The sequence below is a fragment of the Mustela putorius genome, unplaced genomic scaffold (genome assembly GCF_011764305.1).
Source record: "Mustela putorius furo isolate JIRA1106 unplaced genomic scaffold, ASM1176430v1.1 tig00003896_pilon_pilon_pilon, whole genome shotgun sequence".
Classification (NCBI taxonomy): domain Eukaryota; kingdom Metazoa; phylum Chordata; class Mammalia; order Carnivora; family Mustelidae; genus Mustela; species Mustela putorius.
Genome location: NW_025422045.1, coordinates 12936763 through 12962368, shown reverse-complemented (window position 1 = coordinate 12962368; position 25606 = coordinate 12936763). Strand labels below are relative to the sequence as shown.

The 25606-nt window shown below is 40.8% G+C and overlaps 2 protein-coding genes across 5 annotated transcripts in view; both read right to left on the bottom strand.

Annotated features, from left to right (window-relative positions):
• Positions 1 to 5026, bottom strand: part of CHD8 (chromodomain helicase DNA binding protein 8) — a 62285-nt gene extending 57259 nt beyond the window's left edge. For 3 of the 4 annotated variants that reach the window (XM_013059458.2, XM_013059462.2, XM_004758570.3), the window contains exon 1: positions 4921 to 5026. The gene's annotated coding sequence lies outside the window, so the exon portion shown is untranslated. The remainder of the gene's footprint in view (positions 1 to 4920) is intronic. The other variant, XM_013059464.2, reaches the window with a different exon arrangement.
• Positions 5027 to 8072: 3046 nt separating this feature from the next.
• RAB2B (RAB2B, member RAS oncogene family) lies at positions 8073 to 25480 on the bottom strand. The gene is made up of 8 exons (XM_004758580.3): positions 25318 to 25480; positions 25021 to 25092; positions 21759 to 21826; positions 15101 to 15183; positions 14792 to 14884; positions 11184 to 11295; positions 10709 to 10777; positions 8073 to 9717 (listed from the first exon to the last, which is right to left on the bottom strand). Exons 1-8 carry the CDS (start codon positions 25361 to 25363, stop codon positions 9610 to 9612), a joined length of 651 nt encoding a protein of 216 aa, XP_004758637.1. The 5' UTR covers positions 25364 to 25480; the 3' UTR covers positions 8073 to 9609.
• Positions 25481 to 25606: the final 126 nt, after the last annotated feature.

The window sequence follows — 25606 nt, the reverse complement described above, 5'->3', positions numbered from 1 at the left end:
TCCCATTCAGTTTACTTAGATTGATGTTTTACTGCTGTATATCTGATACCTGTACTAGAAAATTTAGATTATGTTCTACTAAGAAATTCTGTTATGATCTGGGCTCTAAATAGGCAGCTCAATTACTGAATTCATTAGTTTCTTCTAGAACCAACCAAAATGAAATTCCCATGTTACTAATGGGGCAATGTACTACTGAGTATGTCCCAAAGGAATAATCCCCAAAGACATAGTGCATTCCCAAAGTAAGTAGTAGAAGAAAAAATAAAAGCAGGATATTCCAAAGGTTTACTATAATGACCATGAAAGAAAATTTGAGAAACCCGTTAAGACTACAGCTCCTGAATGTCCTTCCTCCCGGATGAAATTAAGAATTCAGTTAATATATAACCTTTTTCAGAAAGATACTGACATAGGCTTAGGAGAATTACAGACTCTCAAAACAAAAAGGTGTTATTACAGAATTACAAATTACTAGAATATTGGGACATTACCAAAAAGATTATAACTATTACATATATGTAACTGACATACAGGAGAGACAAAAAGCACAGTCCCATTATCACCCAGTGACTATTTCAGTAGTATGTCATTTAATTACCTTTTTAAAATGAAATGAACACTGAAAATATCAAATGAAATGAAACCATACACAGTAAATAGTAAATTTCTCCAGAAATATACAGAGGGGATAAGTCAGGGATGTATCATTCTTTTATTTTTTTTTTTTTTGAAGACTTATTTATTTATTTCAGAGAGGGAGACCATGTGGGGGAAGGTGTAGAAGAAGAGAAACCTCAAGCAAATTCCCTCTGAGCACAGAGCCCCACTTGGGGCTTAATCCCATGACCCCTGATCATGACCTGAGCAGAAACCAAGAGTCAGATGCTTAACCAACTGACCCACCCAGGAGCCCCAGGGATGTTTCATTCTTCAATGATAAAACCAATCTTTTCCTAATAATTAAGCATAAGAATAAGTAATTTTTTAAATTTTGGTGGGTTTTTTTTTGGTACTTAGATTATGAGTGAGTCTCCTGTTCTGGAAACTCTTATCAAACAAACTAATGAGATTATACTTGAATAGTCTGAATTTGAAGGGGTTAGAACATTGTCTAGATTCCCTATGCCACTCTACTGCTTGGAATATATTTCAAAATATCCATTCCTGCTGAAGACAAATGGAAAGCAATTATCAATGCCAGTCCGTTTTCTGTTTATGTCTGCTTTTTTTTTTTTATTATACCGTAACATACATTGGTATGTAGAAATTAACTGCTTTATTTTTAAAAGCTCCTGCTGCAATCTGAAGACAAGAATTAAGATATTTTAAAATCAGTCTTAAAAAAAACTGAATGGGGGATGCCTGGGTGGCTCAGTTGGTTGGACAACTGCCTTCAGCTCAGGTCAAGATCCCGGAGTCCCGGGATCGAGTCCCACATTGGGCTCCCAGCTCCATGGGTAGTCTGTTTCGCTCTCTGACCTTCTCCTCACTCATGCTCTCTCTCACTGTCTCTCTCTCAAATAAATAAATAAAATCTTTAAAAAAAAAAAAACAAAACAAAACTGAATGGGGTACCTGGGTGGCTCAGTCGTTAAGCATCTGACTTTGGCTTAGGTCATGATCATAATCCCTGGGTCCTGGGATGAGCCTCACATTGGCTCCCTGCTCAGTGGGAAGTCTGCTTCTCCCTCTCCCACTCACCTGTGTTCCCTCTCTCGCTGTGTCTCTGTCAAATCAATAAATAAAATCTTAAAAAAAAAAAAAACACTAAATAAAAGGCATAGAATTATCAGTCTAAAAAAAAAGATATTTTAAAGTTGACCATTTTCCTTCATGTGACATTAAACAACCAAGAGCATAGTGAAGGATAGAAAATAGTGGATAAATAAAGAGGGCAAAAGAAATGTTACCTACAGAACAGCTTCATGAGAAATCTCAGAGACTAACACACTTTGTAGTTTAAATTGAAAACATCCAGTTAACTACAAAGAGGCAGGCTTATTTTGCAACAAAAATACAATGAAAATCTTTTTTTTAAGATTTTATTTATTTATTTGACACAGAGAGACATAGCTAGAGAGGGAACAGAAGCAGGGGGAGTTGGGTAGAGGGGGAGGGAGAAGCAGGCTTCCGGGCAAGCAGGGAGCCCCATGCGGGGCTCGATCCCAGGACCCTGGGATCATGACCTGAGCGGAAAGCAGATGCTTAATCACTGAGCCACCCAGGAGCTCTTACAATGAAAATCTTACAGGCAATATGAAAGAGTGAGAAAACACAAAAAAGAGCACAATTACAACTTGATACACCTGTACACACAAAACAAAACAAAGGTTAAGATGGGGAAAGGTTATCCAGGATAAAACTTAGAATGTAATAAATGATCAAATAAACCTTTAGACAATAGTAAACAGCTGTACAACAGCTTTGTTATATAAAAATACACTGTCACTTGAGTACCAGATACCAGAAGAACACATCTTGAAAAGTAGGGTCTCTGCTTCTCTTTAAAAGGCCTCAACAAGACAGAAGCAAAAATATCACAATATCAAAACAAAAAGCAAAGTGAACAAAATTGTTAACAGAAGTTTGAAAGGAAGACCACCAACTTTGTGAGAAAAAGAATGAAAAATTAATCAAAGAAGAGATGTAAAAGGTTAAACCAAATAGAATATGAAGTGACACTGTATCAATGAATCGACTGCTGATGATAAAACAGTAAATACTAGGTTGGTCACAGTAGTGCAAGGTAGGTCATGCAAAGACCTGCAGATCAGGGACTTGTCCAAATGCAACTCCGGAAGTGGAGTGACTTTTAGGAGTAAGGATGAGGGGCCAGAAAATATTTTTCTTGTTTATCCCCCAGATATCAGGCTCAATGTAGGCTCAGAAGACAACTCTTGGAGGGCAGTGGACAAACAGTATCTTCAAAACATTAACATTCATCTCAATGCTCTAAGAATGTTATAGTCCTTCCACAGATGACAATATCAAATCTCATTCTTTCAGTAAGCAAGTACAGTTCTTGGCACCCACAAATTAATCTTATGTGATAGTTTAGCTTTAAAAAAGAAAAAAAAAAACCTCATCCTTTTCAAAGGAAATGGGTACAATGATTTCTTTTAAAGACTGATTCCCCCTCAGGGTCCTACCTTACCTATGGGAAACTCCATCTTACCTATCAGACCCTCCATATAAAATATCATATTTTTTCCCTCTTATAACTAAAACTCTTCAGTGGTGGTGACCACAATGCCAAGATTCTTCCACCCCATCACCTGGTGGTGATGCAGAGAAGGCTGTCCCAGAAAATACAAGATCTGTCTTTCCTGGTGATTCACACCAGTTCAATAAATTTCTATCATTTTCTAACCATATCTAAATAAGTGGATTTTGTCAATTTGAGAGCTGAAAAATGAAAAGGCGAGATGTACATCATACATCAAACACGGGGAAGGTGTGAACTGTGCAAGTACCCATACACTGCTCCATCAACTCCCAGATCCCAATCCATTACTCCTTTGCTCCTGTAGCTTTAGACCTTTTGCCAGGCCTGTCTCTTCACACACACCTACCCTCTCTTTGGCCAATGTCCTTCATCATGCCTTGCAGACCCACTGGCATGCCACTCTTGCAACTCAGGTCTTCCTAAATAGAAAATGTTTTCTTTATAATTCTCTTTTAAGAGGTGGGATAAGTCCCAAATACCGCAATTTGTTCTAAAGTCTGGTGAGCACTACAAAAGAAATTCCTTAGCAGAAGACATTATCTAATTAACTAACAGAGGGCCGTATTCAAATCCCAAACTCACCGTCTAGCACCTGAACTGTCCCACACCCCAGAGGACCTCAGCCGACTCTAAGGATAACCCAGTCAGAGAATCCCTGACTGAACCGACAGGCTCAGAACAACACGATGAGTAAATAATTTGTGGATGCTGGAGGGAGAGTAGGATGCAGTAGACACTGAAAACGCAGCTCCTATGGCTTGAATCTGGGGCAATTCCATTAGGACAAGACATCAAGTCCTTAAGTCTCCGACAACTAGCTCAATATACTCAATCATTTAAAAAAGATTGGTCTGCTAAACACCCATACACTTCCACTATACACTTCTTTGAATCCCTTTATCACTTCAGGGCTGCCCCTTAAGGGCAGAAGCTGCTGCACTTGCACAACTGCTGCAATGGCTGGAAAATTTCCTGCGACACTAGAGACAGGTAAATAAAGAAATTGCATTCGCTCTGAGGCAGGGGGAGGGGTCTCCTGCTAGTGAAGAGTTTACATAATGCAACGGAAGACCAGTAAGCTCTGCAGACCTGTCAATGGAAATGCAAAGCTGAAGCTCCTCTTGTCCCACCATCTATAAACACTCTTCAAAAACCCGATCTTCCCTCCCAAAGACCCACAAAAATTATACCTAATAACGTATAACAATGTGCACACGCTCACCCCAACATTTCCTACCCACCTTTATTATTAAAATACGAAGAGAAAAGAGAAAAAAGAAAAAAACCCTAACCTCCCACTTCTGAGACCAAAGTATGGAGTAACCAAAAGGAGCCGGGGAGTTTTCTCTCCGTTCAAGGGGCAAGGAGAACAAGGAGCTGCCTCAAATCTACACCACGCCCAGTAATGCAATGACAAGCCCTAAAAACCCAACAGCGGCGGGGCAGCCCCCTTCTCGACTTGGCCCAACTCAGGCCCCGTGGCCCAGCAGCCGCCCTCTCCCCCGGCCTTTCACAAAAGAGAATGGTTCAGTCCAGAGCATCACCCAGCACCTGATCCCTCACAACTGAGGGACGCGTAAGGAGCGGGGGAGCGAGGAGGAGGATGAGTTACTGAAACCAGTTCTAAGAGCTTTAGTTTTGCAAAGACTCTTGGACCGACAGTGATGAGCAGGCGTGAACGGGAAGCCTACCTGAACAAGTCCCGGTGCTTCCTTTCCAGCCAGCGTTTCAACTCACCCTCTCGGAGAACAAGGCGCCTTCCGGCGGAGCATGGCCAGCCCTCGCCTCAATCTAGATTGCTGGTAGTCCATTCTCCCTCGGCTCCGCCCACCTACCCCGCAACCCACCAATGGCAGGGCTAACGCCCGGCCTCTTCCAGCAAGGTAGTGTGAGTGCCATCCAGGAAGTCTCTCGAGAGTAGGAGGTCCTAAAAGGCTGAGAAGGGTACGTAGGCAACCACAGATATGCCTGATTGAAAATAAAATCTGGCGGCAGCTTGCCTTTGACTGCTCAGTTCGCAGGCGTTTAGGCCTCTCGGCATCTTTTTTTTTTTAACCCCCGCCGGTGGGGGCGCTCTAAACGAAAACATTTAGTTACCTGTTTAGGGAAGCCATCTTGAATGCGGCCGGTTCCTTGGGGACAGGAAAGAGGAAGGAGTATTTTAAGGAGTTTGAATCCGTTTTCCGAGTTCTGTCGAACTGCTTAAATCCAGCCCCAACATATGTTATGTAATCAGAATGTCCCCAATCACGATGGTCAGGAATAGGGCTTAATGTGGTTACAGGCAACCACCATCCCCCCATATGAGTGAAGAGATATTATAAATCAAAGCTGCAACAAAAATCATTTTTTTTGGAATGAGAGTGCGTTTTCACAGTCCTTTATACACACCTCACCACTCAGAATATCAGCATAAGACCAACGTAGGTTATATATATTCTAGATGCTTCTAATCCTAATGCTTAAGTTGCAAGTTTTCCAGTGTTGGGTTTGACAGTACAGGGGCCTGAGAGTCTCACATAAATGAACAGGGTTTAGGGAAGACTATTTTTTAAAGACCCCAAATTAACCAACAGGCTCAAAAGTGTGAGTACCGATAGAGCACATGATGGAAGCCTTCGAGAAGAGATTAGAAGTGAAGAGGGTCATGAGAGGACAGCCTTAGAAACATCGGCTGAGGGTGCCTGGGTGGCTCAGTGGGTTAAGCCGCTGCCTTCGGCTCAGGTCATGATCTCAGGGTCCTGGAATGGAGTCCCGCATGGGGCTCTCTGCTCAGCAGGGAGCCTGCTTCCTCCTCTCTCTGCCTGCCTCTCTGCCTACTTGTGATCTCTCTCTGTCAAATAAATAAATAAAATCTTTAAAAAAAAAAAAAGAAAAGAAACATAGGCTGAAAGAGAATAATCTCCTGGTAATAGCAGTTACACTAGAAAGGAATTAATTTTATTGTAGGTAGGGGACGCTTGCATGGCTCTATCGGCTAACATTTGCCTTCCACTCAGGTCATAATCCCAGGATCCTGGGATCCAACCCCATGTCAGGCTCCCTGCTCATCGAGGAACCTGCTTCTCCCTCTCCCCTGTGCCCACCGCTCCCCTGCTTGTGCTGTCAAATAAATAAAATCTTAAAATAAAAATTATTGTAGATGAAATTCTCTTGTGCTCAATGACACTTCCCTATATTTCCTAGTAGACACTTCTACTGCAATTACAACTTGCTACAGGTAGGCTTTTTGAACTTGTGAGTGAAGGGAGTCCTTTCAGATCATTAAAGCTATTTCTCCAGGCGCCTGGAAGGCTCAGGGCGTTAAGCCTCAGCCATTGGTCATGATCTCAGGGTCCTGGATCAAAACCCAGTATGAGGTTCTCTGCTCAGCAGGGAGCCTGCTTCCCCCTCTCTCTCTGCCTACTTGTCATCTCTGTGTCAAATAAATAATAAAATCTTAAAAAAACAAAAAGGTATTTCTCAAGGAATAACATATTTGCATAGTCACACATAACAGGAACTCAGAGAGGGTAAGGAATCATAGGAATCAATACTTTTTATCACACGAGTAGTTAAGACTTGGCCAAATACATTTCCCTATGTACTGAGCAAAAACCCATTGGCTAAATTTCCCCTTGGCTACTGCTATCATCATTATCAATTTGAGGTCAGTATTAGAATTTACCAAAACAATTTACCAACTGTGACTTTGGTGTTTGTCTATAGATGCATATACAGCAATGACCTTAATTACATTTATGGAATGAAAACCAGTAGGTTCTTTTTGCTTATTTAGTATAAAATAAACCTATCAAAGGAACAAGTTGCAGACATTTATGGAAAAGGGAAAGGCTGTGGCCTGCTCTACTAATTTCTACTAAACGCAATGATCTGTAAGTAGTAGGATTTAGACTGTTGGTTTTAAGAAAGATTTCCAGTGGTCCTGCCCACCCCTGCTTTTCAAGAAAAAAGACTGCTACTTTACTTTACCTGCTACTACGGGGGGCGGAGGGGGGGGGCACTTGAACTTAGGACCCCAAGATCAAGAGTCATTTCCTCTATCAACTGAGCCAGAAAGGTGCCCCTGGTGCTGGCCTTTTAAAGTCAAACAATGCCCTTTTTACTTCCTAACTACCATTCTTCACATGGAGGTGGGGAAACTTCCTGTAATTTTTCATGACCATTTCACTCTGAGTATCAGCAATTATCAGTACAAGTCATGAATTTGCCCAAGTAGTTTTCTCATGCTTTCCTTCCACTGGTGAAACACCCAAGTACAGAAGGTTATGAGTGCTTTGCATTTTTTTTTTAAGTTTAATTTTTTCAGTAATCTCCACACCCAACAGGGAGATCAAACTCACAATCCCAACACCAAGTCCATGCTCTACTGACTGAGCAAGCCAGGTACCCCTCAGAATCCCTGGGGCTTGGAAATTTCTGTACAGAAACTACAAAATTATATTTAGTTTTGTCCCAGGCATGAGGGGGGCAGGCTAACCCCAAAGTCAACAGCCTCAAATCCTTTTTGGAATGAGGTAGGATTTTTTAGAAAAGCATAATCAAAGCACTACCCCAAATGTTCTCCCAACTTCCTGTGGTGTAGTGTTAACTATTATTACTATTACAGGAGAGCAAATGGATGTATCTGCACTTCTGAGCACCAGGTGATGTATGAAGTGTTGAATCGCTATACTATACACCTGAAACTAAACTGTACGTTAACTGCAGTTTAAATAAAAACTTAAAAAATGAGTGTATCTCAAAGTGGCTTCTTCCAATACCTTTGATACAATTTCCTAGAAGGAGATTATCTACATAGGTTTAGGATAAAATCAGAAAAATCACATGAAATATGAGCTGCTTGGATACATGCATATATATTTAATAATGAAACAATTCTTCAACAAAAAGCTTAGAAAAATTCATGAGACCTCAATGCTGTGGAAGAGAAAGGGACATCAAGGCAGAAGATACAAAAACTGACTCAGAAGGGTGCCTGATAAGTGAAGCAAGGCAAATTTGCTTAGCATTTTAGTAAATGCCCTTGAAAAGAAAAATGGCTGGAGGTACCCACTTATTTGACTACTTGGAAGCTGACAGCCTTACTGTATGCTGCACGGAATGGAGGCAAAAAGCCAGGGAAGGGAGAGAAGGACAAGGGGTAAGAGCAGTATGGAATCTAGGGTAAGCAGATGAAAGAAACTGAGAGAGTTACAAAGAGATGACTCAAGCCTTTTGTTTCCTCTGCAGTCTACAAAAAACTTGTTCCAAGTCTTTAAATACGTCAGTCAAGTCCAATGATCACATAGTAAGTAGCACTAGGCACTGTGAAGGAATAGTGGAAGAAGCAGTTTACAAAAGTAAAGGGATAACATGGTTCCTGCTCTCAAGGAGCTTACAGCCTAGATGGGAGACAGATTCCACACACAAAACAAATTTACAAAGTAACATAAATATAAATAAATATACATATGAACAACATATGAAAGCTTAAGGGGTGCTGGGTCAATAATTATTTAGAAGTCCCTAGGTCAAAGAAGGCTTTCTGAAGGAAAAATTTGGGGACTGAGTATAATGTTAGCAGAGAATAGGACATATGCAAAGGCATAAAAGTGGAAATAAACATATTATGTCCAGTAAACAGATTAGCTTGATTAGAAAGTCTAAACAGATTAGCTTGATTAGAAAGTCTAAACAGGTTGAGAAGTGTAGTGAAACAGTAAGGGGTTAATTTGTGAAAGACACTGCAGTGTTAGGTCTGGTCCCTAAAACAAACAGGGAAAGAGGTTTCCTTTAGGTAGTGATGATAATAAGTAGCCCCAGGTCCAGGAACAACTCCACTGCTCTCAAAAGTTTTATAGTTACTCTGAGACAGAGAAACTAGCAACGGGATGGGAGAAAATTATTCAGCATCCTTGAGCAGCTCAAGTTGAAGGAATGCCTTCTCCAAGAACTCTTACAAAGTGGCAAGTGAAAACAATCAATGAAATTCCCAGATACAGGATCCACCATCCAAATGCCAACCAGCCAGAACACAGTAAAATCAAGTGCTCAAGCAGAATGTCCTAGACCCTTGTTACTAATTCCTGGCAGGGAGCCAATTGTGTATGCTTATAAAATAATTTATTTTTGAGCTACCATGACAATCAACTTTGATCCTAACACTTTAGAAATTAAAATAGGAGGATGAGAAGAGCCCTAATCTTTAGGGAATGCTCACGTCCCTGAAGGAGGACAAGTCAGTAAGGGCCCAAGTTCTTCCCTGGTCTTTAAGTGGAAAGGCAAAACATCACACCTTGAAAAGAGGCTTTTCTCAGCCAGAGCAAGTAAGACCTCTTTCTTTAAGCCTATTGATCTGAAGCTGTTCCAGGAAGGAAAAAAGAGTCCAGACTAGATATTCAGCAGCAGCCGGAGTCGGACCCTATTTCACTAGAGTTCCGCTGTGAGGCGCTGGTTCCTACTGATGTTGAAATACACTGCTGAGGACCAATCTTGATGCCATTTGCCTGTAAAAGAAAAAAGTCAAGAGTTCCCACCTCAGTACTAAAGTAACTGGGATAAAAGGAATAAAAAGAGAAATCAGAAATTATATTTTCTAGAAGCAGATATGGCTTTGGCAGGTAACCATGTGTTCTAGCCAAACTGTTGTGGAACAACTGTGGAACAATAATCTTCAACAATAAAGATGAGATGACCAGTTCAGATATAAGTATTCTGGATGACTACAAGTGACTCTTATGCCCATTTCTTTTTTTTTTAAGGGAGGGAGGAGGGGAAGGGGCAGAAGGAAAGGGAGAAAGAATCTTTAAGCAGTCTCCAAGCCCAGTGCAGAGCCCAACGCAGGACTTGATCTCACAACCCTGAGATCCTGACCTGCGCGGAAATCAAGAGTCAGATGCTTATGGACTGAGCCACCTAGGCACCTGTCTTGTGCCCATTTTTAAAGTGATAGCTGTACTTAGGTTTCATAGCTATGTGCAGAATCAGGATGAGATTAGGTAAGAGCAGGAGGAGTGAAAGAGTAGATATTAACATATAATTCTTTTTTGTTTTGTTAAAACTCATTTGAATGTAAGATTTGCCCTAACAATAAATGTCTCTGTGCTTAAGTTAAAAAAAAAAAAGTTTTTTTTTTGTTTTGTTTTGATATAGAATCTGCTTTACAGAAATGGCCCAATTGAGCAGTTAAGAATTACATCACCCTAAACACTGGGATAGTAAAAACTGAGGTTGCAAAGAAAACTTCCCATATTGTATATACATTTTACATTACCAACTAATCATCTCTTCAAGCATTCTGGGCCCCAGACTTGAGGAAAAACAACAAAACAGAAAATGATGACAGATTTGTGTCCCTACATTAAAAAAAATCAAGTATGATTTGGCATAGTTTCAAAAAGCATGATGTTAGAAAGGAAATGCTTACATTATAGAAAATTTCTTATCCTCTTTAACACAAAGCAAAGTTAACTGTCAGCCCCCCCGACCCTTTCTCACCTCATTGTGGACATCAAATAAACCCTGCTGGATCTTCCTATATATTTCTTTGGCTGTGTTAATGAAGGCCTGAAAGAGACATAAATCATATTATTAGGCTCAAGTTTAGATAGAGAAATTAGAAAAAGGAAATACAAATATTATTCCCACTTGGATTTCTAAGGTATGAATTAGGAACCATTGAGAATAGCTACAGTAAAACCCATGAGACCCTCCAACTAAAATATTTACAAATAACACTGGTGTCTAATCCACACTTACTAATTAATGTTACACAAGGCAAAAATGAAACTCCACTGTAGGAATCAAGGCAAAAAAAAAAAAAAGACAATTCCCTCAAAGGGAGACATATAGTCAATGGGACAACAAAATATCCTTTCCCTATCTATGGTCTTATAGAAGAAAATTCTGAATAAAAGAATAAAGATATGATGTCATCTCCCAAAAGCTTTCCCTATTCTTTCCCAAGTAATACCTCTTCAACATTGCAGGCTGTTTTGGCTGAAGTTTCCATGAAGATAAGTCCATGCTCCCGAGCAAAGGCCTCTCCTTCTTCTCTCTTCACATCCCTACGGGACTCTAAGTCACTGCAAGAGATTAATTGGGAAGACAACTAAAAAGAGATCCAAGTAAAAGAAGAAACTCTTACTCTAAAAGAATCCCATGGCTGTTTCAACCACCAATTAATAATACATAAAAAATGTAGATCCTACATGATATTCTCTTATACAGGGTTACTGATTTCTGTAGCTTCTTGGAAAATTGTTCTTTAACTGCATGGTTGAGGATAATATGTATTCTCTTATGGAAAAAAAGATTTATAAAAAGTTAGGCAAGCCCCACAGTTACTCAAGGCTTACTGTGCTCCATGTTTCTTTTTAGAATGAGATCCAGTGAGAGCCAAGGAAAAAAGATAAAAGGGAAATTCCAATTGTTAGAAAGGAGAAAGCCCCATCCCATAAAGTCAGATGCCCCATCCCATAGCAGTGTCTTCCTCCTTTACTGGAATCAACCCATAAGAACAGAGAATGTCAGGAATAAGAACACAGCTGTCTTAATTCTCACTAGTCTCATTAATAACATATATAATAGCAGCTTGCCACCAGGGAAATAAAAGACTCAAGACAAAAATGTATAAAGTTGGGTGATATGAGGGGAAAAAAGATACAGCCACAGACTGAGAAACAGAATCAGGTATATGGAAAGACTTTATGACAAGAAAGGATAAAAGGCTTCAGATAAGGTAAGGATGGACTGTATGATTTCCATTTTTCTAACTGGAAATTTGCATTTCAGAGATTTCCAGCCTTCCAACGATGAAAAGAAATCAAAGAGTAAGCGCACAGTGGGGTGCCTAGGGGGCTCAGTTGTTAACAGTCTTCGGCTCAGGTCCTGATCCCAGAGTCCTGGGATCAAGCCCCACATTGGGCTTCCTGCTCAGTGGGAAGCCTGCTCTCCCCTTCCCACTTCCCCTGATTGTGTTCTCTCTCTCACTATCTGTCAAATAAATAAAAATCTTACAAAAAAAAAAAAGTAAGCCCACAAAAGAACAGCAAATCTATAAAATATCTATTTATCATTCACCAGCTGTGTGAAGACCAGGGAAGAACTCCCCATCTAAATGTCTACACCTAGGGGCACCTGGCTGGCTCAGTGGGTTAAAACTTCTGCCTTCGGCTCAGGTCATGATCCCAGGGTCCTGGGATCGAGCCCCGCGTCGGGCTCTCTGTTCAGCAGGGAGCCTGCTTCCCTTCCTCTCTCTCTGCCTGCCTCTCTACTTGTGATTTCTGTCTGTCAAATAAATAGGTAAAGTCAACATACATACATACATACATACATGTCTACACTAGACCAGCTGCTCCTCTAAGCTCCAGATCTCCTCTATTTGTCTGTTCTTCATTTCCAGTCTGATGTGTAAAAGGCCCCCTACACATACATCAAAATAGAACTTGATCTTTTCCCCCTAACTGCTTCTGCCCCAGGCTTCCACATCTCCATTCAGCACAGAAGCTAAATCCAGGACATCATTATTTCAACACCTTTTCCTTCTTCATTCCAAATACCCAATTCATCCCAAAGCAAGGAACTTCCAAAATGCACCTTAACATGTGTCACCATTTTCCCTCTCTGGTGTCATCACCTGAGTTCACGTCATCATTCACATTTAGACTACAGAAATGAACGTCCCACTTCAACCCCTGATCCCCTCCAGAGTGATCTTTTAAAATCTAATCAAGCCACATCTCTGCTTAAAACTCTTAAAAGCTTCCTACTGTATTTAGAATAAAATATGTAAGGATTGAAAGTGCTGAATTCTGGCCCCTTCTTACCTTCCCAACCACATCTTGTACCATTCCCCCTTGATTCAGCCCAACATACTGATTTCCTTCAATGCCATGACCTTGCCAAGGTTCTTCCCAGTTCAAGGTTTTCAGTTTGTTCAACCTTTCTGATACTTTTCTCTTTTTCAAACCATGCCCACTGAACTCTTACCTATCCTTCAGATTCCAGCTTAACCACCACCCTTTATTAAAAATAGTACCCTGGTTTTACTTACTTGTGGAGCATAAGGAATAACACAGACGACATGGGGAGATCGAGAGGAGAAGTGAGCTGGGGGAAATCGGACGGGGAGACAAACCACGAGAGACTATGGACTCTGAGAAACAAACTGAAGGTTTTGGAGGGGAGGGAGTGGGGGGTTGGGTGTGCCCGGTGGTGGGTATTGAGGAGGGCACATATTGCATGGAGCACTGGGGTGTGGTGCATCAAAAATGAATTTTGGAACACTGAAAAAAAATAAAGTTTTTAAAAAAATTAAAAATAGTACCCTGTTACTCTCTTTTATAGCACCTTTCTTTCCTTCACTGTATTTATCACAATTTGTAATTAGACATAAATCCCTTTATATTTAATATTTATGTCGCCAATAAACTATAAGCTCCATAGAATCAGGGGCATGACTCTTCTTCTCTCACCTTGTACTCTCAGGATCTGGCAAATATACATTTAGAACACAGTTCAAATAAATAAGTATAATAAGTCTGTGGTCGCAGCTCTCTCAAATGGTACACTTTAGGCACTACTACAAACCCACAGGAGTGCCACAGGATACTTTCTTATTTTTTTGCCACAGGATAAATTTTCGAGGGAAACGCAGTTAACACTCAACATTAAAACACCACATGAGTTGTAAGCTTAAGACTGTTTGCAAGATCACTGTCAGATCAAAACAGATCCTGTTCAATATTTGCATATGTTTGTGGAACCTGAATTTTTGGCAGTTGCTATGATGAAAAGCAAGTACAAAATTGGGGTGCCTGGGTGGTTCAGTCAGTTAAGCTTTCAACTTTTTTTTTTTTTTTAAAGATTTTATTTATTTATTTGACAGACAGAGATCACAAGTAGGCAGAGAGGCAGGCAGAGAGAGAGAGAGGAGGAAGCAGGCTCTCCGCGGAGCAGACAGCCCGATGCGGGGCTCGATCCCAGGACCTGAGCCGAAGGCAGAGGCTTTAACCCACTGAGCCACCCAGGCGCCCCAAGCTTTCAACTCTTGATTTCAGCTCAGGTCATGATCCTAGGGTTCTGGGATCAAGCCCCGTATCAGACTCCCTGCTCAGTGGGAAGCCTGCTTCTCCCTCTCCCACTACCACTCCTACTGCTTGTGTTCCCTCTCCAGCTGTCTCCCTCTCTGTCAAATTAATAAAATCTTTTAAAAAAAAAAAGAGTCTGACTTTGACCCTCATCATGATCTCAGGATCCTGGGATTGAGCCCCACGTGGGCTCCCTGCTCAGTGAGGAGTCTGCTTGTCCTTCTCCCTCTGCCTGCTGTTCCCCTTGCTTGTGTGCACTCTGTCTCTCTCTCTCCTCATGCATGCATTTTCTCTAAGTAAATAAAAACGTTAAAAACAAAATGGTTAAAATGAAAGTCTACCTTATGCATATTTTACCACAATTATTTTTTTATTTTTTTAAAATAAAGAGCACCATAAACTAAAAAAGTTTAGGGACCAATTAGTTCAATGTCCACAGAGCACTTAACATGACTTCTGGTCCTTATTATTTCTACAAGTAAAATTTTACCTCTTATTCCCAATCAGCATGATAACCATGTTGGAGCTGGAGTGTTGCCGGGCATCCTCTAACCAGGAGGTTAGGTGGTTGAAGGTTTCACGCCTACAGCAGGAAAGTTTAAAAGTGGATCAGAGGTCCATTTCAAAATGCCAAAGGAATTCCAAACACATGGGAAAAGGGGGAAAGTTACATGTGTAATAGAAAATATTAGAGAAGCCTTTCCCCTTTAGTATTCTTACCAGAACCAGAACACAGGAAAGAAAAAGATTTTGAGAACATGGGGAAAAGGCTCCCTCCTGCCTACCTGATCTGACTCACCTGGTGATGTCATACACTAGCAGTGCTCCAGCTGCTCCCCTGTAGTAGGAACGGGTGATAGAGCGGAAGGATTCTTGCCCAGCCTTTCCCACCAACATGGCAACAAAAAAAATCCCAACAAAACCAGGTTATTTCCAGAGAAAGGACTTGATCACGTGCCACTCTAACACAAAGGACTTAACTTAATGACAAAGACATTCTCATACATTTTCCAATATCCTCTAGGAGAGAACTGGAAATAAGACTAGAAACTCAAGAGCATTTCAATCCCCACATGATGCTGAACACAGCACATTAACCTATTTATATTCTTTTATCTGTAAAAAGGAAACTATCTTAAAATGCTAATTCCTTGTCTAATGGAATTGGGTCCATTCCAATGGGTCAATGTAGAAAAGCAGTCAGATACAAAGCACTTAATTTGGGTATATGCTGACACTTAGTGTTCCACCACTAAAGATGGGACTACCAAGGGATCTTGTCATAGCAAGTAAGAACAAGGAATAGGGAAAGAAGCCCACGGTCCAGGACAGAGTTTTCCTTAAAAAAAAAAAAAATATATTCAGGGGTGCCTGGGTGGCTCAGTTGTTAAGTGTCTGCCTTCAGCTTAGGTCATGATCCCAAGGTCCTGAGATTAAGCCTCACATTGGGCTCCCTGCTCAGCAGGAAGCCTGCTTCTCCCTCTCCCGCTCCCCCTGCTTGTGTTCCCTCTCTCCCTGTGTCTGTCTCTGTCAAATGAATGAACAAAATCTTTAAAAAACAAAAAACAAATGTTTATACTCATCTCATTTCCAAATGGGGCCAAGATATTTATAACCGAGCAATTTTTTTTAAGATTTTATTTATTTATTTAACAGAGAGTGATCACAAGTAGGCAGAGAGGCAGGCAGAGAGTGAATACTAATAATATTAGTGAATAGTATTCAGTGAATACTAATAATAACACAAATAGGAAAACTGAACCTCAAAAGTTACAAAATCTGTAACTACTGAATACACAATTAAACTCAGGATCTTAGTGTACCCTAGCTCCAAGGTTTGTTCTATTAGCCATTACATCATACAATCTAAACCTGGGTTTGAAGGTGAGAAGAGAGCTCCAGTACATTAATTGTAAGGTTATTCTTCCAACAACATGAGACTCTCTTTCTACAAGAATAATACAAATGTTGGGCGCCTGGGTGGCTCAGTGGGTTAAGCCGCTGCCTTCGCTCGGGTCATGATCTCAGGGTCCTGGGATCGAGTCCCGCGTCGGGCTCCCTGCTTGGCGGGGAGCCTGCTTCCTCCTCTCTCTCTGCCTGCCTCTCTGCCTACTTGTGATCTCTCTCTGTCAAATAAATAAATAAATAATCTTTAAAAAAAAAAAAAAAAAAAAAAAAAAAAAAAAATAATACAAATGTTTTAGTGAGCTGTGTGCCTCTTAGAACACCAAAATTAAAAATAATTCTAAAGAACTTTGTTGGTGGGGTGCCTGAGTGGCTCAGTTGTTAAGCATCTGCCTTTGGCTCAGGTCATGATCCCAGGGTCCTGGGATGGAGCCCCACATCAGGCTCCCTGCTCCACAGGAAGCCTGCTTCTCCCTCCCACTCCCCCTGCTGTGTTCCCTCTCTCACTGTGTGTGTGTGTCTCTCTCTCTCAAAGAAATAATTAAAATCTTAAAAAAAAAAAGGACTTTGTTGGTAATATTAATGTTACTTTAAGATTTAAAACATGTTTTTCCTCTCTAAGAGCTCACTTAACGTTTTATTTAGTCCCAAATAGTTTTAGGTCTTAAATTATTTGATTCCCATTTTGCTTTTACCTTTTTCTTCTCTTCTGCTGCTTTTGAAAGGCCCCTCCCTCTCTGTGTTGTTCTAGGAACTAAAGGGAAATCTTGAGGGAGACCTATGATGGTTGAAGCACATGGCAGCATCTAACTTAGGCAGCCAAAAATACTTCCAGGGGCTCATCAGAAAATGCCTCTTAAAAACAGATCCCTTGGGCACCTGGGTGGTAGCTGTCGGTTGAGTGTCTGACTTGATTTCAACCCAGGTCCTGGTGGTGGGATCAAACCCATGTTGGGCTCCCCACTGAGGGGGAAGTCTCCTTCTCCCTCTGCCCCCTCCCCCTGCTTGCAAGCATGTCTCAAGCTCTCTAAAATAAATAAATAATTTAAAAAAAAAAAAAAAACCCAGTTCAGTCAGTTACGCATCTGCCTTACACTCAGGTCAAGATCCCAGAGTCCTGGGATTGAGCCCCATGTCGGGCTCCCTGCTCAGTGGGGAGTCTGCTTCTCACCTTCCCTCTGCCCCATCCCAACTTTTTTTTTTCCTCCCTCGCTCTCAAAATAAATAAAATGTATTTTTTAAGTTAAAAATTAAAAATCAAAAATCAAATACATTTACTTCTTCATCTCATTCTAGTTCATCAATGGTTTTGCTGAACCAATAACCTAGAAAGAGTGAGTGGTTCCCTTTGGGCTGGTCCATGTTGATATTAGGTATCTTTGTCCAACCCCATTAAACAAATCTAAATCAGCACAGAATTAAGATGAAGATATAAAGTATATAAAAATAATTAACACCTTTTGAATTTCTCCCAAGTGGAAGAATTGTATTATGGTTTCAAGATACATACAATTAAACCTCACACAACATGGGTTTGAACAGCTCTGGTTCATTTACAGATTCTTTATAGCACAGCACTGTAAATGCATTTACTCCCTAATGGTTTTCTTTTTCAATTTTTTAATTTTGTTTTAAGCCCCAATGCAGGGTTTGAACTCACAACCCTGACATCAATACTTGAGCTGAAATCAAGAGTCAGATGCTTAACTAACTGAGCCAGCCAGGCACACCTCTCCCTTAAGGGTTTTTTTAGGTTTTTTTTTAAGACTTTCATTCATTTATTTGACAGAGAACGCACACAAGCAGGAGGAGTGCAGACAGAGGGAGAGGGAGAAGCAGGCTCCCCTCCAACTAGAGAGCCCGATGCAAGGCTCAATCCCAGGACCCTGGGATCATGACCTGAGCCAAAGGCAGATGTCTAACCCACTGAGCCACCTAAGCATCCCTCCCTTGTTTTTTTTTTTTTTTAAGATTTTATTTATTTATTTATTTGACAGAGATCACAAGTAGGCAGAGAGAGAGGAAGAGAAGTAGGCTCCCTGCTGAGCAGAGAACCAGACATGGGGCTTGATCCCAGGGCCCTGGGATCATGACCTGAGCTAAAGGCAGAGGCTTTAACCCACTGAGCCACCCAGGTGCCCCTCCCTTATGGTTTTCTTAACATTTTATTTTCTCTATCTTACTAGAAACAAAATATGTGTTAATCCATTTTTTTATGTTATGGGTAACCCTTCTGGTCAACAGGAGATTATTAGGAGCTAAGTTTTTGAGGATGCCTGGCTAGCTTAATCAGAATGGCATGTGACCCTTGATCTCAGGGTCATGAGTTCAAGCTGAAGCCCCACGCTGGATGTAGAGATTACTTAAAATAAATAAATAAATTTTATTTAAAAAGTAGTTAAGTTTTGGGGGAGTCAAAAGTCATATGCAGGGGCGCCTGGGTGGCTCAGTGGGTTAAGGCCTCTGCCTTCGGCTCGGGTCATGATCTCAGGGTCCTGGGATCAAGCCCCGCATGGGGCTCTCTGCTCAGCAGGGAGCCTGCTTCCTCCTCTCTCTCTGCCTGCCTCTCTGCCTATTTGTTATCTCTATCAAATAAATAAATAAAATCTTAAAAAAAAAAAAAGTCATATGCAGATTTCTGACTGTTTATGTCCCTAAATCCCATACTGTTAAGGGTCAACTGTCGTTTGAAGTATTTATTCCTATGAGTCAGAAAGGCTCATTTCCTAAGAATCAAAATGCATTATTGAAGTAAAACACAAATGAGCTTGGGATTGACCCGTATTTTATATTAACTAGAGTATAACGCCTCCTCATTTAGCATGGGTTATTTGTACAATATGTACAATATGTACAACCATATGTACAGAGTGAAAAGAGATAAAAACAATATACGGTTCTCCAGGGACATCTGGCTGGCTTGGTGGAACATGCAACTCTTGACCTCAGGGTTGTGAGTTCAAGCCCCATATTGGGCAAGGAGCCTACTAAAAAAAAAAAAAAAAAGGTAATACAGGTCTCTAAATCCTTAGCAATAACCAGAACAGTGACAACAAAGCACTAGGTAACTTGATCTCTTTAAAAATTCCCTTCATGGAGCGCCTAGGTGGCTCAGTGGGTTAAAGCCTCTGCCTTCGGGTCAGGTCATAATCCCAGTGTCCTGGGATCCAGCCCCACATCAGGCTCTCTGCTCAGCAGGGAGCCTGCTTCCCCCACTCTCTCTCTGCCTGCCTACTTGTGATCTTGACCCCCCCCCCAAAAAAAAAATCTTTAAGAAAATAAAAATAAAAATTCCCTTCATATTTATAAAAATAAATATTCCCTAAATATTTTCACGTAGGATGACTTTGGGAGTATGTGAGAGAATGGGGGTCAACAAAATGGGAAACTAACATGAGTAACAAGGAGTAGATCAGGACTGACAAGGAAAAAATGATCAGGGTTACCCAGAGAACGGCAAACAAGAAACACAATACATTATAGACAGGAATCTCTTAAAAATTTCAAATACAGGGGCTCCTGGGTGGCTCAGTCATTAAGCGTCTGCCTTTGGCTCAGGTCATGATCCCAGGGTCCTGGGACTGAGCCCCACATCAGGCTCCCTGCTTGGTGGGAAGCCTGCTTCTCCCTCTCCCACTCCCCCTGCTTGTTTTCCCTCACTTTCTGTCAAATAAATTAATAAAATCTTTAAAAAAAATAAAAATAAAAAAGTTTGTGGGGTGCCCGGGTGGGTCAGTCAGTTGGGTGGCTGCCTTCGGCTCAGGTTGTGATCTCGGGGTCCTGGGATGGAGCCCCACATCGGGCTCACTGCTGATCAGGGAGCCTGCTTCTCCACCTCCCTCTGCTACTTCCCCTGCTTGTGTTCTCTGTCAAATAAATAAATGAAATCTTAAAAAAAAAAGAGCAAGTGTGGAATATTCAGAGGTATATGGCTAGTGCTTCCACTATTAGAGATGTAAGTCTGTTCAAAAGGGCAAAAGGTTTTAAAATACTTGCAAATACAACCAAATAATGTACAAGAGAATATGATTCTAGTTAAAAGCACCTAATAAATCAGCACACCCAGAAACGGTAACAACCATGGAGGCCACCAGAAAAAGACTCTGCTAAAAGGGCTTAGAGCAACTTACTTACAAGTTAACAAGTTAACTTAAAACTGCAAGTTAACTTACAGTTGACTCTGCAACAAGAGGGGAGTTAGGGATTCTGGCCACCATGCAGTCATATAACTCCCTCCTATAGCTTTGACTCCTCCAAACCTTAACTACTAATAACCTACTGTTGACCAGAAGACTTACCCATAATGTATCATGTTAATCAACAAATCATTAAATATTGTATTTTTACAGTAAAATAAGCTAGAGAATAAACTGTTAAAATACACTTACAGTACCATAGTGCACTTATTGACAAAAATTAACATATGAACAGACCTGCACAATTCAAACATATGTTGTTCAAGGATCAATTGTACTTTTAAGACAGATACCTGCATGCATAGGGAGACGGAGGATGGGAGGAGGAGAAAGGGAGAAAAAAAGGAAAATCACTCTACTGCTTATAACTCTAAGGGCTTCAGTTCTTGAGTTTTGAAAAAAACTATATCAAATAATAAGTAAATAAAAACAGATTTTAGCTGAATATTAAGCAACTCTGTGCTTGCTTTCTTTAAATTCAAATAAAGACAGGGTATTATTTTCCTTAGAGAAGAGAAAAGATACAAATTAAATGAGGTAATATATGTAAAAGCAATTTACGTGGATAAAACAAAATTGTACAAAGTCAAGCTAAATTTTGGGAGTGCCACATTCGTCAAATTTTAAAATATGCATAAACTGACCCAGAATTTCCATCTCTGGGCAGGCATTCCACAGAAATTCTCAAACATTTGCATAAAGATGTGGTAATCAAGGACATTCAATGAAAATTTGCCAAAGTAAAAACTGAAAACCTGAATTTCAATCATTGGGAGGATCATTAAATAAATGATGTTACAGACTTTTTAATGAGTCTATATAGTGGTTAAAAGGAATGAGATAGAGATATATGAATCTACATGAAGTATCCAAAACATAGAAATTATTAAGTAAAAAAACTAATTCACATAGCTAGGTCTACTCAGCTATGATTCTATACAAGTAAAACTAATAAGAACAAAATCACTACCATACATTTGTACATGTATATGTATCTGAACACAAAGAAAGTCTTGAAGTATAACCACTGAAACATTCACACTGGATAGGCAGAAACCAGGAATGGAAGGAAGAGGTTTATGTGTGTAAAAGGGAACATTCAAATTTTACTCTATACACTTACATCGTTTGCTTTTATTTTTACTAGGACAAACTCATACACTACTTGAATAACTTAAAATAAAAATACAAAGATACGGCATTCAGAATTTTAACTGTAACAGATAAAAGTGAAAACTCTTCCCCTACTCTTATGTCTACCATCATCCCCACCCTCATAGCCCCTTGCCCCTCCATCAGCCTTTACTGTTCTGTTTGGATCTTGGTCAGAGACTAAGTAATTCTGTTCTCTCTTACCGTATCCCAGATTTGCAGTTTGATTTGTTTTCCATCAATGTTGACCATACGGGCCCCAAACTCTACACCTGTCAGTGAAGAGCAAAACAAAGGATGTGATTCTCATGAACATCACCCATGTTGAAAGGTTCATGTTTTTCCCCAATATGCCAACTGACTGCTTCTCTGTCTGCACTCAATACCACTATGCCTATTACTGCTATTTGCTACAACTAATTTTGTGTTTCTTAAACCTTCATTTTCCTCCTAGATTTAAAAAATTAAAATCTAGGTGATAATGACTTCAGGAATGTAACCAAAAAGCAGATATGGAGATGAAACTAATTAAGAAGTAGAAAAGATGCATAAATTTTTAGTAATATTAATACTTAAATTTCATTTAGTTTTGTAACTTTTTAAAAAAATCGAAAATTTTTGAAGTATTTCCTGTAAGTTTCTTGAAGTCACTCCCTAGTCCAATATTTCCTTTTTTGCAATTCCTTAATTTTTTGTTTGAGAAAAGAGCCTACCTAAGAAGTATGTTCTCAAGAATGATACATTTCAGATCTCTACTAATTCCCACAGTTCATCAGAAAATAGCTTTCCTCATAGGATTATGGAAACTGACAGCCTGAATAAACGTTTTAGTCTACCTGGCATTCATCTTCTTTCAAGTAATGTTAGAACAAAACTTGAAATTGAAGGTTGCTCAAATTGAAAATAACTGGGGTGCCTGGGTGGCTCCGTGAGTTAAGCCTCTGCCTTCGGCTCGGGTGATGGTTTCAGGATCCTGGGATAGAGCCCCATGTCCAGCTCTATGGTGGGCGGGAGGCCTGCCTCCCCCTCTCTTTCTGCCTGCCTCTCTGCCTACTTGTGATCTCACTGTCAAACAAATAAATAAAATCTTTAAAAAAATTTGAAAATACTTGATCTTAAGTCAGACAATTTGTCCTGCGGTCTATTTTCATATGGTACTTTTACTAGAGGAATTCTGATTTTCAAGTAAGAAAAAACACTAAAACTTAGCTTCTACTAAAGGGCTGATAGATGCCTATTCAGTGGCTCCACACACAACATTATCTGGACTATCTCTCTCACATGCTGCAGTTAGTAAGACATAAAAAAATGTTTCTTACTACTCTAGACTGCTTTATCAAGAACAGTGATAACTAGTGAAAAAAATCACTAGATTTTTTTTTCTTTCTGGACAACAGAAATGGAATTTCAATAGTGAATTAAAAAAATAGAGCTTGTCTTCTATCCAATTTCCCCCAGTTATGCACTCAGAGATCCTTATATTTTGCATGTATTTTCTATCCAAGTATCTTATCTTGGTATATAAGACTGAATTCAGGGGCACCTGGGTGGCTCAGTGACTTAAACCTCTGCCTTCTGCTCAGGTCATGATCTCAGGGTCCTGAGATCAAGCCCCACATGGGGCTCTCTGCTCAGTGGGGAGCCTGCTTCCCCTTCTCTCTCTGCCTGACTCTCGGCCTATTTGTGATCTCTCTGTCAAATAAATAAATAAAATCTTAAAAAAAAAAAAAGACTGAATTCAGAAACAGAGTCTACACAGGACTCTGGCAAAAACTTGATCACTTCATTCCTCCACTTTAAAATTTGTTATTTGTAGGGCCCCCGGGGTGGCTCAGTGGGTTAAACATCTGTCTTCACTTCAAGTCATGATCCCAGGGGCATGGGATGAGCCCCACATCAGGCTCCCTGCTCAGCAGAGAGTCTGCTTCTCCCTCTCCCTCTGCTGCTACCCCTGCTTGTGCTTTCTCACTTGCTCGCTCTATCAAATGAATAAATAAAATATTTTTTTAAAATTTTGTCACTTGCTTATTACCTTTAGCTGTTTTATAACTTGGTCTCTAATTTATTCTCCAGCTTTATTTTTTGTCACTCTTCACTTGAAATTTCATGCTCCAGCCATATTAAATCACTTTCTTTTCCAAAGGTAGTCTGATCAGACATTCCTGATCATTTGCAAACATTATTCTCTTCTTGCCCTGACCACCTTTACATCCTTACAACCCCTGTGCCAGGCTAACTCCTATTCATTCAATTTTCAGCCTTTCCAGATAGAGGTAGCAGCCTCTCCTCCCCTTTTACCATAGGAATTTAGTTATCAGCATCTGTTCCAGACCCACCTCCTATATTGGCAGACTATAAGCTACTTAAGGACAGGCACAACATTTGCCTAGTTAAGCGCTATATATCATTAGCACCTTTTACACTGTGCTCACTTCATATTAACTTAAAAAGATATTTTCCTGTAGATGTTATCCTCTAAATCCTTTTCTAACCCCATTACTTATTTGGCTTTGAATAAGGTGTACAGAAGCAGAAGTAGCTTCAGATTTCAATAAGGTGGTATCTGGAAGTAGTAATATGTTAAGAATAGGAGTTAGGGATTTTATTTTATTTTTTTAGATTTTATTTATTTGACAGAGAGAGAACATAAGTAGGCAGAAAGCAGGCAGAGAGAGAGGGGAAAGCAGGCTCCCCGCTGAGCAGAGAGCCTGATGCAGGGCTCAGATCCCAGGATCCTAATCCCAGGACCCTGAGATCATGACCAGAGCGGAAGACAGAGGCTTTAGCTCGCGGAGCCGATCTGGCGCCCCGGCGTTAGGGATTCTACTCAGAAACTGCATTTGCATGGCAAGAAAGCTAGTTTCATATCCATTACTCATTTGGAGTTGGGTTCTGGAGATTATGGGGAAGGAGTTGCTAAAGTCCCAGGAGGCCCCTGCCTTAATACAAATGTGCAGCAAATGTTTATGCCTTCCATTATCACCAGTGTGATTTTGGAATTCTACTATACTCTTTTCTTTAAAAGTCATTTGCTTCATCTACCTTCTAACTCAAGTCTGGGAGGGCTCTTCAGATTTACTACTTCCTCTCCCAACACACAAAAATCTCTGCGTGTTGGTGGTCACTTTGAAAAACATATGTGACGTTTGCACTAACCACAAAACAAGGTGAGTTTTTTAATAAACAGTTAAGCTTTCGTGGAATTTTCCATAAACATACAAATTATATTTAGGGGGTAAAAGCCCCACGGCAATGAACCCATATCTCACGCCCATCTCTGAAGTTACCTTTCAATGATTCACTCCCCATTTATCAGCATTGTTAGTCACTCTTTATTTACCGTAACTTTCGACTAGCTTAAAAATAGGAAAAGGTAACTATTCACTTGGAATACCGAAGCCAGCTAACTTCCCACTTCAGCTAGTCAGGTTTCGTTATCTCTTCTGCGACAGGTAGGTGGACCTACCTATTGTGAGGTCGTGGACAGGCTGGAACCGCTTGTCTGTAAACTGCAGGAGGAGACATGACTTCCCCACACCTAAAAAAGGAAGACGCACATTCTACGGGTCACGCGGCCCAAGAACAATCTCGAGTCCGGGCGCCGGGGCTGGGGAAGGGGAGCCCCGAGCCCCGCCCCCGGCCGCCCCGCCCCCGCCCGCTCTTCATTTAATCGCCCAGCCCACTAAATGAGCCCCGCCCCACGCCCCGATTTGTGAACTTCGGATCCCCGCCCCAGCCATGAGGGCAGTCGCCCGCAGCTTACCTGTGTCCCCGATGATGATGTACTTGAAGAGATAAGCATAAGTCATGGTCCCGTTTCCTCTGGATTCCGGGTCCGCCCGACTTCTACAGCCACTTACCTCCGGCCTCTCTAGCCGCGCAATCGACCGATCTCTGGCCCCTCTAGCCCAGATCACGTCTCTATTGCTCTCCCCTGAAATCCTCTCTCGGTCGAAGCGACTGTAATACCCGGACCGCACCTCCAGGGACGCTTTCAACACTTCTATTTGCCATTATCCCACCAAGCTCCAGGGGGCGGTAGCTACCCTTTC